The sequence below is a fragment of the Neophocaena asiaeorientalis genome, unplaced genomic scaffold (genome assembly GCF_003031525.2).
Source record: "Neophocaena asiaeorientalis asiaeorientalis breed wild unplaced genomic scaffold, Neophocaena_asiaeorientalis_V1.1 scaffold319, whole genome shotgun sequence".
Taxonomy (NCBI): Eukaryota; Metazoa; Chordata; class Mammalia; order Artiodactyla; family Phocoenidae; genus Neophocaena; species Neophocaena asiaeorientalis.
Window position 1 is genome coordinate 726,963 of NW_020174103.1, and position 16,359 is coordinate 743,321.

The 16,359-nt window shown below is 33.5% G+C and overlaps 1 protein-coding gene across 3 annotated transcripts in view; it reads right to left on the reverse strand.

The window, feature by feature from the left end:
* The window catches only part of BMP5 (bone morphogenetic protein 5), a 119,363-nt gene that overhangs the window by 29,783 nt on the left and 73,221 nt on the right, over positions 1 to 16,359 (reverse strand). For all 3 annotated transcript variants that reach the window (XM_024754689.1, XM_024754691.1, XM_024754690.1), the window contains exon 3: positions 8,703 to 8,851. In XM_024754689.1, the coding sequence (XP_024610457.1) occupies positions 8,703 to 8,851 (149 nt within the window). The remainder of the gene's footprint in view (positions 1 to 8,702; positions 8,852 to 16,359) is intronic.

A 16,359-nucleotide genomic window follows, 5' to 3' on the forward strand; every position in this document is an offset into this window, starting at 1 on the left:
CAACAGATCCAACATAAAGTTCAATTTTGTTCTATAACAATCATTATTAATAGCACTGTCCTGTTTGGAAATTATAAAAATGCATTACTTTTCTTCAGTTTGGAATTTACACAAAATTCATATCATCTGTGAGAGTCATAGAGTATAAGATCTGGATAGGAAAACACATCATTTTTAGGTTCAAGGGTAAGATTCTTGAGCTTTCTAAGGCTAAGTTTCTTTGTGTACAAAATGGGAAAATAGTAAAGATAAAGTAGACATTCCACTTAAAAAGCTCACCAAATGGCTGGCATCTAATACGCTCAGGAAATATTAGTTTCCGTTAGTTATTAATATTGTTTTGATTGACCACCACAGCAAATACATGGTTTGAATACTTATTTTATATGAACTACAGATGAACCTAGCAAATAAAACCTGAATTAATCATGAAAACTAAAAAATGCGAAATATTAGCATGGAAGAAAAAAAAAAGTACTGCCAAAATCAGGGTTTTAAAAAAGCAGCTATTTGTATAGACAGAAAATAATTTTTGCTAAGTTGAGTGAGTTTGAAATACATAAAGTATAGTTTATAAAAATCGTATATGACTAAGAGAATTAATAAGAACTTAGGTTGAACAAAGTAGAAATTTAACAGTGCTCCTATATTTATGTTTAGTTCTCTAGCCATGAAAGGCATATTGATGATTTTGCTCATTTTTATGCAGTGGGAAAGGAGCAAAAATCTGAGCACACTGGAAGGATCTATGTTCTCTGATGTGCTTTAAGATATTACACAAGTTAGAAAATCCATAAGTCACAGCTTACGTGGGTTTGGAAAATTAACAAATACTGATCTTAAACCCCAGAGGAAATCTATGTCATATTTATTTTCAGTAGAAATCTAGTCATTTTTACCATAAAGATACAGGAATTCTTCTCAGTGAAAACTCTTCTGAATCATTCACATAAAATGACCAAGGCGGTTGTTTTGCTTAGCTATCTTTTTAAATCTCTCTTATGGCTTGATTCATACCAAAAAAAAAAAAAAAAAAAAAAAAAAATTTTTTTAAAAAAAAAAAAAAAAAAAAAAGATTTTCTTAGAAACTGACATATTGCCATAGATTTATTTATGTTTTAATGTTTTTAAAATTCTATAGAAATATGATAGAAACAGAAGCCATTTTAAAACGTTCTGGAGAAATTTAGATTACGTTTTGTTATGATACTGAAAAATATATTGTGGCACTTAAAGAAAAAGAAAATATAATCCTACTTAAATGTTGTAATAAGAGCTCTCTAGACACCTTAATAATTATAGATGTTCAGCTATGAACTTATCTGATCCTTCACGTGATCAGTTAGGAATTTGTTTATGCCTGGGTATTACCCCTCTTTGTATACACACACGCACACAAACACACACACAAATTTACCCCAAAAGATGTCTAATATTTCTTACTTCCCTTTATCCATTTCTCCATCTCTGATTTTATATAATATCTTAAGTTTTGGTTTGAATGAAGCTATTTAATACCAAGCTCCTTAAGATGATACATATCTATTCACAGTACCCTCTCTGAATATAATATTTATATGTGTATAATGCTTAAAGTGTAAATATATAAATTAAAATTACCTGAGAAATTATCACAGGCAATATAATAATCCTCAGACAAAAGGTCAAATAAATAGTGAATTCTTCTAGTCACACGAGCTCATTCCCTCACAATACAAATAATTACATAGCCATTAACTCCCAGGTCTTAGGCACTTTATTCTTATGCCTTCAATCTGCCCTTTTTACACATTGATTTAATTTCCGGACTACAGGGAAAATTTAATTTTACTTATTCACTGTATTTATTTAAGTATTTGAAGATAACTATTCTTCAACTGTCCTCCTAATTTATTCTTAAATATTCATCCAAAAGTCAAGCAGGTATGCTCTAATTATCCTCAGCATTAAACATAAAGAAGTACTTCATTTATACTAATATTTACGTAAAACAAACATAGGAGTATATGTTCCTTTTTCCTATCAGAACATTTAGCAAGACATGTGATTTTTGCAGTTTCTTGGAAGTAGAGACTCTCATTTATTTGTTTGAAACCAATTGTCAGCACCATAAATTCAGCAACAGGGAGCCATATGGTTTTATGAACAAAAAAGACTTAATTGCTTTAAAAGATATAGTTCAGATAAGGGAAGAGAATATTATCAAATCTCAAAATATTTAAGAGATCCTCCGATAAGTGGACATAATTCAACTTTTTGAACTGAGATACATAATAATGAGAAACTGTAGTCAAAACAGCAGGACAAAAAGAAAAATATCACCCTTGATCTCTGAATTTCTTCTGCTACTTATTAGCACTATGTCAGCTGATATTCAGATTAACCAGCCACATAGATCATTTGACCCTTGAGACAGATAAATAGTCATCTGACAACACAAGGGCTTAATTTGGAAAATTTTCCCCTGAGTTAAAAAAGACTGTGTTTGGGAATCTGAGGATAACACAGCAAACTTATTTAATCAGATACTTGCATTGAAAAGCAGCAGATTCCAGAACTTACTAAATTTAAGCAGATATCACATTAAGAACTCCTCATCTCTCTTAAACAGATGCTCACATTTAATAAAAGTAAAAGAATATCAAGTTAGTAACTCACATATTAATTTAATATATAATGACATGAGGACTTTAGATTATAAACTAGATTTTTCTAATTAGGAGTATATATTCTGTAATTCGAAAAATGTCATGGAATTTTTGAAAAATCTGATTTAAGACAGCATATTTAGAAGATACCACAGCATATTGCAATTTTGGAGAAAAATTTTATCCGTGCTTTAAACTACTCTTCACATAATAAGGAACAATAGAAATAAGCAACAGTTCAAGGTTGTAGAAAAAGAAAACCTAATCCCATTTCTTATTAATGTAGGTGTGGCAGTTGTCAATTTGCAAGAAGGAGCCCCAAAATTCCAAGTGGAAGGGTAGAGAACATGGCAAAACCCTGGGTAATAAAAGTTTTTAAATACTCACTTTCAGTTTAATTGTACTGATAACTGAAGCTAAGACCCTTTTTATAATTTGAATAATAATGTTGGTGGAAATAAAAGAGGATGAAATTGTTGGTGCTTTTAGAAAAGCTCTGAAATATCAATATATTTATGTACATATATAATTTCTAAAAATGGAAGAGAGAAAACTTTTGCGTACTAACAAGCAAAAAAAAAAATAAAAAGCTATAACTTTACCCCTTTACAATGTCTGGGAAATATAGCTGCTAACCAACATGGGCTATATCCTGAGGAGGCAATAATTACAATGGTTTGTTTCCTTGACTTTCAAAGAGGTCTTCTATGATGTGTTTCCAATCAATTCATAGAGTATCTTCATTTTCTGATTTTTTTTATGGGAAATATCACTTATGTAGTGGGGATTTTATGCAATTTGCTAAAAAAGTTAGCACAACATATATTAGGAGTTCTTGGGTCCCACACTTTAAAAAAGACGATCAATGTTTTTTAACCATGTTTCCTATGAGCATTAAACTACTGCTTGTAAGAAGCCATGTTGATGTGTAATGTTTGCTAATAGGTTTATGAAGCCAAATGATAGTAATTTACACTGATGCATCTCTGGGTTGAAAATTTTTTCTGATAGTTATGTACGCCAGCCTTTAATCAATTATCCTCATATATTACCCTATAACAAGGGTCGTTACCCTTATATTCATTGATGCAGTTAGTTATCTCAAAAATAATCATGTCACTTTTTTATAAGAATAAAATTGTTGGGCCTCAAGAAAACTACCATATTAAGTACTAATAATTTGATATTCTCCAGTGCCTATGAAGACCTAGCCAATATAAGCAATCAATTGATCATGACACATATCTCTGAATGTTCATTTCTGTTGGCTTCATACCCTAGATCAGAGGTATTTAAAAGCTTCCTACCAATAATCATTTCATCAACCAAAATTATTAGACTTGCGCTTAATAACATAACTATACACTATGCTTCCAACTCAAGATTTAAGAACATATATCAACAATCTTACCTCTCTCCAGTGGACTATCATTTGTGAATTTATCTAAAGTCTTATTAAATCATCTGTAAAATCTCCACAATGAAAGAATTGATCCTAATTTAAGGAGTACCATGTAGAGTTAAGTCTCTATGCATTTTCTTTTTCAGTTCAACTCAAACACCTTTATTCCTGTCTCACCATGTTCAGGGTACTATTGCTTAATATAGTCTCACACTGTCTTTGGAAGGTAATTACCATTACACTCATTTAATTAACGCTATGGCTAAAATGTAAAGTATTTTGTCAGAGCCAAGATTTGAATCTAGTTTTCCTAACGATTTCTTCTTAGAATTTATATTTCCAGAATGGAGGGATCAATTCTATTTCTTTATTCTCTTTATTTAAATTAAGTATCAAAACCTTAAACTCTAAGTTATAAGAATAACTATAAATTTCTTTATATTATATTTAAGCATTAATGATAATGAATTTAATTTGATAGTTTCATACCTCTGAAATCTTTTTTTCTTCCTTGATTTGGCTACAAAATTTAGTGAAACTTTGAAATCTCTGACTTTAAATCTGAATTTTTACCTTGATATGCTTGGAAATTACGCCACAACTTTGTCCAAAGAAAAATGGATTTTAGAGTCTTATTAAAAAAGAACTTTATACTGTTTCTTGGACATTGAACAATACTCTGACAAAACAACATTTTGATGACTTGAATACAAATGAAACAGAAACATACGGATTGAATTTTCCTTGACATATAAGTGGGTTTGAATAGAAAGGAAAAAGTCATTGGCAAAATTTACTCTGAGTATTGCCAAACCTAAAATGTCTGAAAACATAGGGTTTTTAAAAAGACATTCTAATGATCCCAAAAATACTATCTTTGTTTTTCCATCTCTAAATTATTCTATAAACCCAAATTTGAAAAAAATGAATTAATTTACTTGGAAGGTTTAAACTATATAAAGCATCAAACAATGGAAAATTACACTGTTTGGGGAGAAAACCCAAGTCTTAAAAGCTAGATTAAATTGCTATCTGGGTAATAAACTCTGTGTATGTATATATAAATGATATGATACTAATTACTGTAGTTTTATTAACAATTTTAATAAGGATCTAACAAGCCAGGTAATTAATATATGTTTATAATTTAGGGAACTGAACATCTTAAATTATAAGACAGACCTAAATCTACTCATTTGCTGCTAAAAAAAGAGTACCTATTTTATCATAGAGGGTTATTAACCACCATGAGGGAGTGTTAGAAAATTCTGAAACTGATTTAGCACAATTGGATACAACCACTTGTATGGAATTTCTAGATTTTGCCGTTAAGAAGCAGCAATGTTTCCTTTCCATTTGCTTGCTCATATGTTTGCTTTATTTAGCTGAAACAGACATTTGGAACTCAGAGAATTATCTATTCTGCATGAAAAAAAATCAATAGACTATCCTTAAACTCTCCTGCCAAATCCATGGCAGTTCACTTATCAAATTTCTAAAGAGAATATTTTACAAACTGACGTACTTTCCACAGGTCCTCTGAGGAATCATGATGCTACTTTTGATTTCAACAGTCTTTTGATTTCCAAAATATATTTAGATCTCTTAGCTATTTTTTCTTTGTGGAAGCAAGATAAACAAAATTTAATAACTTATATCACTGACTTTCTCCTCACCTTATGATTGAAATGATTTTAATCTGTACCGTGGTTTGTGGTGTAAAATTCAGTGTTACACCAAATTGGTTTGGTTAATAATCACCCCAATTTACAGTTTGGAATGTCTTCTTAAGAGTAACATGTTCGGGCTTCCCTGGTGGCGCAGTGGTTGAGAGTCTGCCTGCCAATGCAGGGGACACAGGTTCGTGCCCCGGTCCGGGAGGATCCCACATGCCGCTGAGCGGCTGGGCCCGTGAGCCATGGCCACTGGGCCTGCACGTCCGGAGCCTGTGCTCCGCAACGGGAGAGGCCACAACAGTGAGAGGCCCGTGTACCGCAAAAAAAAGTAACATGTTCAATGACAGGTGGTCCATAAGAGCCTTTTAAGTCACAAACTCATTCAACAATCATTCAAAACATGTTTTTAATACCTACAACCTGCACGGTACCAAGTACCAAGGGTACCATTGTGAACCAGAAATACACATCCGTGACCTTATGAAATGGATATTCATTCAAATATGTAATCATGAAAGTGTTACTCTGATTGATTAAAGCAGCAAGTCTAGTTCTTTAATGACCTGTGGTCAAGTTACAAGAATATACACATAAATTAGATGTCATGTGCCTTCCATGATTTGTCTCCAAATCACTTTCCTAATAGCATCTGCAATCATATTTATACATGAAAGCTGTTCTAGCCAAATCTGGACTGCTGAATGTTCTAGACAACACCATGCCTTTTTGCCGTTCTATGTATTTACTCACATTGTTTCCTCATCCAGGAACTACCTCTCTCCTCCTTCCTCACCACCACACCCTCTCCCTCCTCATCTTCATTTCTTGAAATCTTACCCAGCTGACCTAGCCCAGAAGTTACCTGGACCACAGTTCTTTGGCTCCATTTGGACTTAACCATCTCCTTACATTTCCTATAGCGTCTTGATTATATCACTATTTTTAGGATTTAGGGCACTTTAGTCTTTCTTAAGTAGCTATATTTGTCTGTCTCCCAGGTCATTGTCTCCTTAACACTTTGTCTTGCATGAATAGACACTCGAAGATTTTATGTCGAACAAATGAATAAATGAATAATAGTCAACAAATGAATTTGAAAGGAGACTTTCCTGAGTTTCATCTTTCACGACTTCCAATTACTTTTGCTGAGAAGTAAGCATATTCAGATTCCATTGTTGCAAATAAAAAGTGATCTGTCTGCTCTGGCTTAAATACAAAAGGCCAGCTTGTCTAGCATATTTAATCATTTTAATATTTTCATATCAGACAATATTAAAGAACCAAAGAAGAGCAACAAAAGGCTGTGTATCTCAAACCTAACTTTTAAAAAAAGAATTTGGAAACCTTTGAAAGAAGTGAAATGTTAGTTTATTTTAGGCTCCAAAAAATCACATAAATAATATGTCATTTAAAGTAAAATTACCCCTAAAATATAAGAGAAATCAATCAAAGGAAAAGGATAAACAAAATATAAAGTAGTTCTCAGAGAGAAAAGGATGACTTGAAAGCAAGTTAGAACTAAATAGTATAGGGCCCTCCAATTTCTTCCCCTAGATACAGCTTCCTGATCTTTAAAAGACTGTAGCTCGAATTTGCTCACTGTTCTACACTCAGAGTCCATTGGACTCTTAGTGTGTAGCGAAGTGCATTCAATAATATTATGTGCTGACTACCTCATGCCTCACTCAACTGCAAGCCTCGTGAAGCCATCTCTGTACTTGCTCACTATTTTATCTCCAGCATCAAGCCAAGCACACAGCACATCGCTACTCGGTGAGCATTTCTGAGCATAAGAATAACATCTGGAACTTCTCAAAAAAGATTTCCTATAGACCTGTGGACTAAGAGTGACACCTGCCATATCAGTAAACAAAGGATGTTGCAGCCAACAAGCTGCAGCCACCCCAATGGTGATCCCTGAGGGAAGTTGGAGTGGAAACAGGATGCCCACCATCAAACCATCAGCCACTGCAGCTGTCCCCTGATGGTGCACCCTGAGGAGACTCAGGATGAGAAAGCACATGATACTGACCCCAGACAGCTGAGATGCATATCAAAGGAATGATTTCAGACTCTTGCATCTTCCCATATATAAATTTCTTAACTTGAGATGCCTGGTTTTCTTTAATTAACAATAATCTTTTGATGTTCTGACTACCTGGTCTTTGTTGTAAAAACTCCTGTATATCCTGGCTCCTCCCCTACCTCTTTGGAGCTCTCCTTTAGAGCTATCTTAGAGGCTGTGTCCTGGGCTTAAGTCCCCAGTTTTGTCCACCAAGTAAAACATAACTCTCAACTTTTAGATTGTGCTTTTTTTTTTTTTTCAGTCAACAGATCCCTCCCAGAAGTGATTCTGGAGCTGTTGTCTTTGACCAAATATTATAATATGTTAAGACCTAACTCAGTATCATTTTCTGCAGTTTTTTATGACTCTTTTGTTCCATCCCCATCCTCCTCTGTATTATGGTAGGTCCTTTGTCTGTTTCCCTATCATCTGTTTTGATATATATTTCTTTTTATAAGTCAGGTTTTTGAGACATACTTTGAATATGGTAATATCCATTCTTCTTTAGTGTACAGTTCTATACATTTTTACAGATTATATAGTTGCGTAACCACCACAAAATCAAAACATAGATCATAACATTTTATACATTGCTTTCTTTCAGTATTGTTATATCACAGTAGTTCTACTTGTTTGCATACATGTCTTCAACACAAGACTAAAAACTGCAAGAGCAGGAACAGAACTTAATTCTTTACCCCCCACACCCACTGCAGAGCCTGACAATAAACGTGTGTTCAGTAATGTGTTTATAAATAAGTTAACTAATCAATATATTGCCCTATCTTATAGAATGCACCACTTTGCACATTGTGTGTATAAAATATACATTGGTTAAATCCCACAAAAAGCTGTAACTCTCAGTGTGTCCAAACCAGAACTCCCCAAAATTTATGAAATTCAGTGCTTACCATCTCCTGTTTCTGCACAGAGTTGTAAGCCCAAATTGTTCTGTGGATTAATCACCCAATGATTGCTGGTCACAGTGATATCAAAGACAAGCCAACCCACATCTAGAGCTTGGGCCTTCCTTGTGTCTAACAAGAACAGATCTGCATCCCTAAAAGAAGAAAGGGAACAGCAAAAAAGAGTTACAGGTTTGAATGAAGATCATCATTTCCTACACTTAAGTGAAAACACTACAAAAGCATTCTTACAATAACAGGAGTTCATTAAAGGATAAGAGGAACAAAGGACTCAAGTGATGAGTAATAAGATACAGAACCTTTTATTGCTGGAATCTCAGCCCAAACCTGGTGCAGATTAGGAATATCTGACAGTAATTTCCACTTGCCTGCTCTTCACTGTCAAGTTTCCTTTACAAAGGGACTTAGTGGTCTTGGTTTGGTCCCTGATAATCAGTGTTTTCCCAAACCATTACCTATAAGTAGCAGTACACTGGCAAGTACACAAGCAAGGGCTAAACTGAATAGAGACAGAAGTGAAAGTAGCTGCTCCAGTCTGGACAGATGTGGATTCTCCAAGGAGATGGAGGGCAGGCAGGCTGTGATGCAAGCCTCTGTTTTAGAGGGAGTTTTCCTTTTGTTTACCACTTTCATTATACTTTTTTCCATTTTTATTACATATATTTTTCATTTTTATTTCATTTTCTATTTTTATTACATAATTAATTATTTTATGGATTCCAGAGGCCAAGAGAGGGTCACCAAGTATACCATTGGGTTAAGGGAGAAATCCCGTAGATTGAGCTATGGCTCTTCCCTGACTCACTTTAACACCTTCTTTGTGCACAAGTCCCCTGGGGACAGTAGTACCTATGCATATAAACTTGTATGTTTTAGGATAATCTCCATAGTGTTACTGTTATTAACATTTATCAATCTTAACTTTAGTATTAAACTTACAAATGTATGAGTATTTGTCAAACTATAATGAATTATCTTATATCCTTACTACAGGCAGCTTCTGAGCTAAGTGCTACATCTTTTTGATGTTTAGTCGTTATTTTAATTTGTTTTATTGAAGTATAGTTGATTTACAGTGTTGTGTTAATTTCTGCTGTACAAAAACATGATTCAGTTATACATATATGTATACACATCCTTTTTCATATTCTTTTCCATTATAGTTTATCACAGGATATTGAATATAGTTCCCTGTGCTATACAGTAGGACTTTGTTGTTTATCCATTCTATATATAATAGTTTGCATCTGCTAATCCCAAACTCCCAATCCATTCCCCCCCACACACCCCTCTCCCTTGGCAACCACAGGCCTGTTCTCTATGTGACATTTAATCTTTACAATAGATTTTTATATTGATGAAATTAAGGTTCAGATAGATTGATGGTAAAAACAATGGAACTCCATCAAAGTAGAATAGAAATACACTATTATGCATTTTATGACTGTGCTGAATCTGACAGCATATTATTCATATGAGGAAGATCAGAGCTATGTCATGATAAGCTATGTTAAACACTATTCTACTGTATTTTCCATCTATCTGTATCTTAGAAGTCACTTTAAAGGTTGATTACAAAATGTAAAAAACTAATTTTGGATAAAATCAAATCATGCATATTTATTATTTTCTTAGAAAAAAATCTATAATTGAAAACTGAACTATAGCAGAAGTAAAGAATCTCAGTCAATATTTTAGAAGGTACCTCTCCATTTCTTTAATTAAACTTGATTTATACCATTCTTCCATTAACCTAGAGAACTTAAAATTAATGTTTTATGATCAATTATATTGTCCAGCTACCGTACACCAAAATATGCAGCTTTAATTCTCCTTCACAATTTTAATCATAGTGATTACCAAAGGAGGGTTACAGACACTTTTTCACATCCAATACAGGAATCAGTTTGAGTTACCGCAGACATACGACAGGCAGATACTGCAATTCAATGAAAAGATTAATTCATTCCACTTGAATTTTAAGGGCCCATTATTTTCACAGTGTGTGGAATGTAAATCAAATTCTCCCTTTTCCTCCTAAATTGGAAAACCTACCAAATAAACAGAATCTAAGAAAATATGGATTATTCTTAAATTTTTGAAATATTTAAAAAATGTCTTTGAGACTGTAATCTTGGAAGTAACTTAATCACGTTATCAGCTTCTTAAACAGAAGAAAGATTCACCTTGTAGCTTGGAAAATACACAAGTGCTACCTTGCTTTCAAAGCCTGCTTTCATTTGAAATATGGTAAAGATGTTCTAATAAACTCTGCAAAGCATAAAATGCCATCCCTTGGTGTGATATAAATAAACATTTGAAAAACAAAAAAGAACAAAGAGGTAAATTCTGAGAGCAATTTCAACTAGTTAACAAATATCTTTATGTAGTTATTTAGGTGTGTTTTCTATTATTTTTAAATTGTGCTACTTTTCCAGAAAAAAACTTTCTCTAACTATTCATATCCAAGTCTCAACACTGTTAAGCATGTCTATGAGGAAAATAGTTTCAGTTTTAATGAATATATTTAGAAAAAGCATCAGCCAACAGACCCAAGCAAACACTAAATACCTGAATTTCAGTGATGCAAATCTAATTCATTGGAAGATAAACCTAGGCCAAGAGTATGATTTGAAAAAATCCATATATTTCTAGTTCACCTCTGAAAAGTTATGAATGATCAGTTGTCTTCATAAGCTTCATGGCTTCCTATTCTTGAGCAAAACTATTTTATTTTTGACTGTTAACTTCTATTCTTTAATTTCTCCTCTTTCCTTTTGTGTAAAAAGCTCTTCTGCACTACCTACAGACAAGAGAATACGCTTTAGGAGAGTCAAGTCTGTTTATTTATTTATTTTTTTTAATTTATTTTTTGGCTGTGTTGGGTTTTTGTTGCTGTTTGCAGGCTTTCTCTAGTTGGGACGAACAGGGTCTACTCTTCGTCAAGGTGCGTGGCTTCTCATTGCAGTGGCTTCTCTTGTGGAGCACGGGCTCTAGGCACACGGGCTTCAGTAGTTGCAGCACACGGGCTCAGTAGTTGCAGCACGTGGGCCCTCGGGCATGCAGGCTTCAGTAGTTTTGGCACATGGGTTTATGGCTCATGACCTCTAGAGTGCAGGCTCATTAGTTGTGGCTCACGGGCTTAGTTACCCTATAGTATGTGGAATTTTCCCGGACCAGGGATTGAACCCAAGTCCCCTGCATTGACAGGTGGATTCTTAACCACTGTGCCACTAGGGAAGTCCTCAAGTCTATTTTTAATAAGCACAATGGTAATAATTTTGTAATTTTCATTCATGTAGCAACTTTCATAACAGCATCTTAAAAATAAATTCCTATCCATTCTGTAGAAATCGAGACATGATTTCTTTGGAAGTATAAAATTATTCCACTAAAGAAGAGCACTTATCTCCCTGGAAGTAGCAGAATATACTAAATATATCCTATAAGCAGTATAAAATAAACTTGTTAAAGTTGCCTTGCCTTAACACTTTTACCATTTTTTTAAGAAATTCTTACAACATCTAATAAAAGAAAATTTTAAATATTAATGCATTTAAAAGGAATGCAGTACAAAGAAAATATATATGTAGAAAAATATATTCATTTGTAGCAGAAATAAACCCATAATGTAATTATTTTATGTGATGTACAATTACAGTAATGAAACTAAAATTAAAATCTGCATTCTAGTAAAGGAAATAAAGTCCACTTACATGGACGTATGCAAGCATTTCAGAATGTTACTGTTTTAGTATCCTAAGGCTGCCATAACAAAGTACCGGAGCCTGAGTGGCTGAAACAGTAGAAATTTATTGTCTCACAGTTCTGGAGGCTGGATGTCCAAACTCAAGGTGTTGGCAGGGTTGGTTCTGTTGAGGGCTGTGAGGGAAGAATCTCGTTGGCTTGTAGATGGCTGTTTCCTCCCTGCATCTTCATATCACTTTCCCTATGTGTACATCATTGCATCCAAATTTTCCATTTTTATAATGACACCAGTCATATTGGATTAATACTCACCCTCATTTTAATTGAGTTACCTCACTAAAGAGTCTGTTTCCAAATAAGATCACATTCTGAGATACTGGAGGCCAGGACTTCAATATATGGATAAGGGAGAGAGAGGAACATGGTTCAACCCATAATACTATTTTAAAATATTTTTTTAAAGGCAAGAATAATCCTGGATGTGAACATTCTGTGTTTATAGATATTATAGCAATTGTCCACATTGAAATGTTTTCAAAGACTAATACGTGAAAGTCAATTTATATTGATCAAAATAACTCATAATGATGAAAATTTGTATTTTTCTTTTTCAGATAGAATTTGAACCTTTGTCTTGAGTATGATACAGATCAGCATAATAATTTCTCATACAGTTAAATGAAGCTATCATGCAGTTGTTAAATACAGAGTCATATTGAACAGATAAAGGATTTGCATCACTCAGATTTATTGGATATGAAATATATAGATATACTGAATACAATTAATCACAGGCAAAAAATAATATGTAGATATGTAGATACAGTTAGAATTCAATACAAATGCATGTGAGCATATCTTACTTCCATCATGACTAGAGGTTTAAACATGTGTTTTCATGGGAAATTGGTAGGGTTGAAGATACTGCTTTGCAAGGGTGCTTTTTATTTTACTGAGAGAGGAAAGGGTTTTTTATACATGCCTTGGGAGCCTCAAAATACCAAAAGGGTAGGAACTTCACTAAAGACTGAGCAGCAGGAGCCACATTTAGCAAAATTTGAGTTATCATAATTCTTACCACTCTTTTAAAAATAAAGAGTCTTACATATCTAAGACTAGGACACTGGAAGAAATAAAGTGTATTGTAACAAAATAAACTAGAATTTGGGGACCAGACAGAGCTTGAACAATAAAGGAATTCCTCAGCCTCTGTTTCCCCATGCCTAAAAGATAGTATGATAATCACTGCCTTAAGAGATTTTGTGAAGACCAAATGTAATATAATCTGAAGATCTATCTGGAGGAGAGGAAATTATAGTTGAATCTTTACCTAGGATGTCAGACATTTTTCCCAGAAATAGAACATACAATCCTAAAATTTGTACAGAACCACAAAGACCCCGAATAACCAAAGCAATCTGGAGAAAGAAGAACAAAACTAGAGGTATCACACTTACAAAGTTATACTAATCAAAAGAATTTGATATTGGCACAGAAACAGACACATAGATCAATGGGGCAGTATAAAGAGCCAAGAAATAAACCCACATATATGGGTTAATTAATTTACAATGAAAGAACCAAGAATATACAACGTGGAAAGGTAGTCTCTTCAACAAAGTGTTGTGAAAACTGGACAGCCACATGCAAAAGAATGAAACAGGACTGTTATCTTACACCATACACAACCTTAACTTAAAATGAATAAAGATTTGAATGTAAAACCATAAAACTCCTAGAAGAAAACATAGCCAGTAAGCTCCTTGATATTGGTCTTTGCAATGATTTTTTTTTGGCTCTGACACCAAAAGCAAAAGTGACAAAAGCAAAAATAAACAAGTGGAGTGACATCAAATTAAAAAGCTTTTGCACAGCAAAGGAAACCATCAACAAAATGAAAAGGCAACCTGTGGAATGGGAGAAAATATTTGCAAATCATATATCTGATAAGGAGTTATTATCCAAAATATATAAAGAACTTATACAACTCAATAGCAAAAAAAAAATCTATTTAAAAATGGGCAAAGACATACAGATGGACAAGTACATGAAAAGATGCTGAACATCACTAATCATCAGGGAAATGCAAATCAAAACCACAATGAGATATAACTTCATACCTGTTAGAATGACTATTATGTATTAAAAAGACAAGAAATAACAGGTGTTGGTGAGTATGTAGAGGAAAAGGAACACTTGTGCACTGTTGGTGGGAATGGAAGTTGGTGCAGTCACTACAGAAAACTGTATGGAGGCACCTCAAAAAATTGAAAAAAAAAAAACTATCATTTGGGCCAGTAATGCTGATTATTTATTGAAGAAAATGAAAACACTAACTCAAAAAGATATACACATCCCCATGTTCATTGCAATATTATTTACAATAGCCAAGATATGGAGACTACCTGTGTCCATCAACAGATGAATGGGTACAGAAGATGTGGCATTTATATATATATACATATATATACACACACACACACACACACACACACACACACACAATGGAATATTATTCTGCCATAAAAAGAATGAAATCTTGCCATTTGTGACATGAGTGGACCTTGAGGCATTACAATAATTGAAATAAGCCGGATGGAGAAAGACAAACACTATCACTTATATGGGGAATCTAAAACAAAACAAAACAAAAACAACAAACAAACCAAGCCCAAGCACATAGATTAGTGGTTACCAGAGGCAGGGAGTGGGAGTGAAAGAAATGGGTGAAATAGGTCCAGAGGTGTAAACTTCCAGTTATAAAATAAATAAGTCATGGGACTGTAATGTACAGCATGGTAAATGTCTATAGTTAATAATACCGTATTACATATTTTGAAAGTTGCTGAGAGAGTAGGTCTTTAAAGTTCTAATTACAAGAAAGAAAATTTCTAACTAGGTATGGTGACAGAAGTTAACTGCAGTGATCATTTTGCAATATATGCAGATATTGGATCATTATATTGTATACCTGAAACTAATATAAAGTTATATGTCAGTTATGCTTCAATAAAAAATACTTAAAAACGAACTAACAACAACAAAAAAATGTGTGAATTAGTGCTTTTGTTAACATAATATATCTGATGACATCATTATACACAGACTCAAAAAAATGCTACTTTTATAACAACATAGATGAGTCTGAAGACAATGAACTTTGTAATATCGTGATATATGAACCTGCCAATGCAGGGCACGTGGGTTCGTGCCCCAGTCCGGGAAGATCCCACATGCCGCAGAGCGGCTGAGCCCGTGAGCCATGGCCGCTGAGCCTGCGCGTCCGGAGCCTGTGCTCCGCAACGGGAGAGGCCACAGCAGTGAGAGGCCCACTTACCGCAAAGAAAACAAACAAAAAAAAGTCTCTACATATATATTTTCAAAGTGAAACAAGGAATATGACTACATTAATGAAATTTTATATAATGTGATTAAAATATGTAAAAATAATTATATTAATAGACGATTATATCTTTTTACTATTTAACTACTACTATCATATTCATTATATATCTATGTCTATAAACACATCCAATTATATAAATATTCAATTTCCTCCTCTAATTTCTTTGATCTTTGAGTAAACCAAATATTTTTATACGATCATATCATATTCTTCTTCATGATCCTTCTTATAATCAGGTACACAAACATGCTTAGTAATATACTATGTGGTTTTGGATGCTTGAAATGTTAACTCCTTCTACTTTCTACGTAGCTGAATAACAGAATTAATGAAGTATTCTCATTATAAGCCCCAAATAAAAATTATAACCAGGAATGTCTGATGTGAAGTCAGCTAGCCTGGGAGTCTACCTCTGAAAGTGAACAAAATAAATCACTGAATGCTAGAATTAAGTGGGATATAAATTATGTGCCAAACTGTTATTTGATTGATGAGAAAACTTAAAGAGAAATCAAATTATTTTCCATG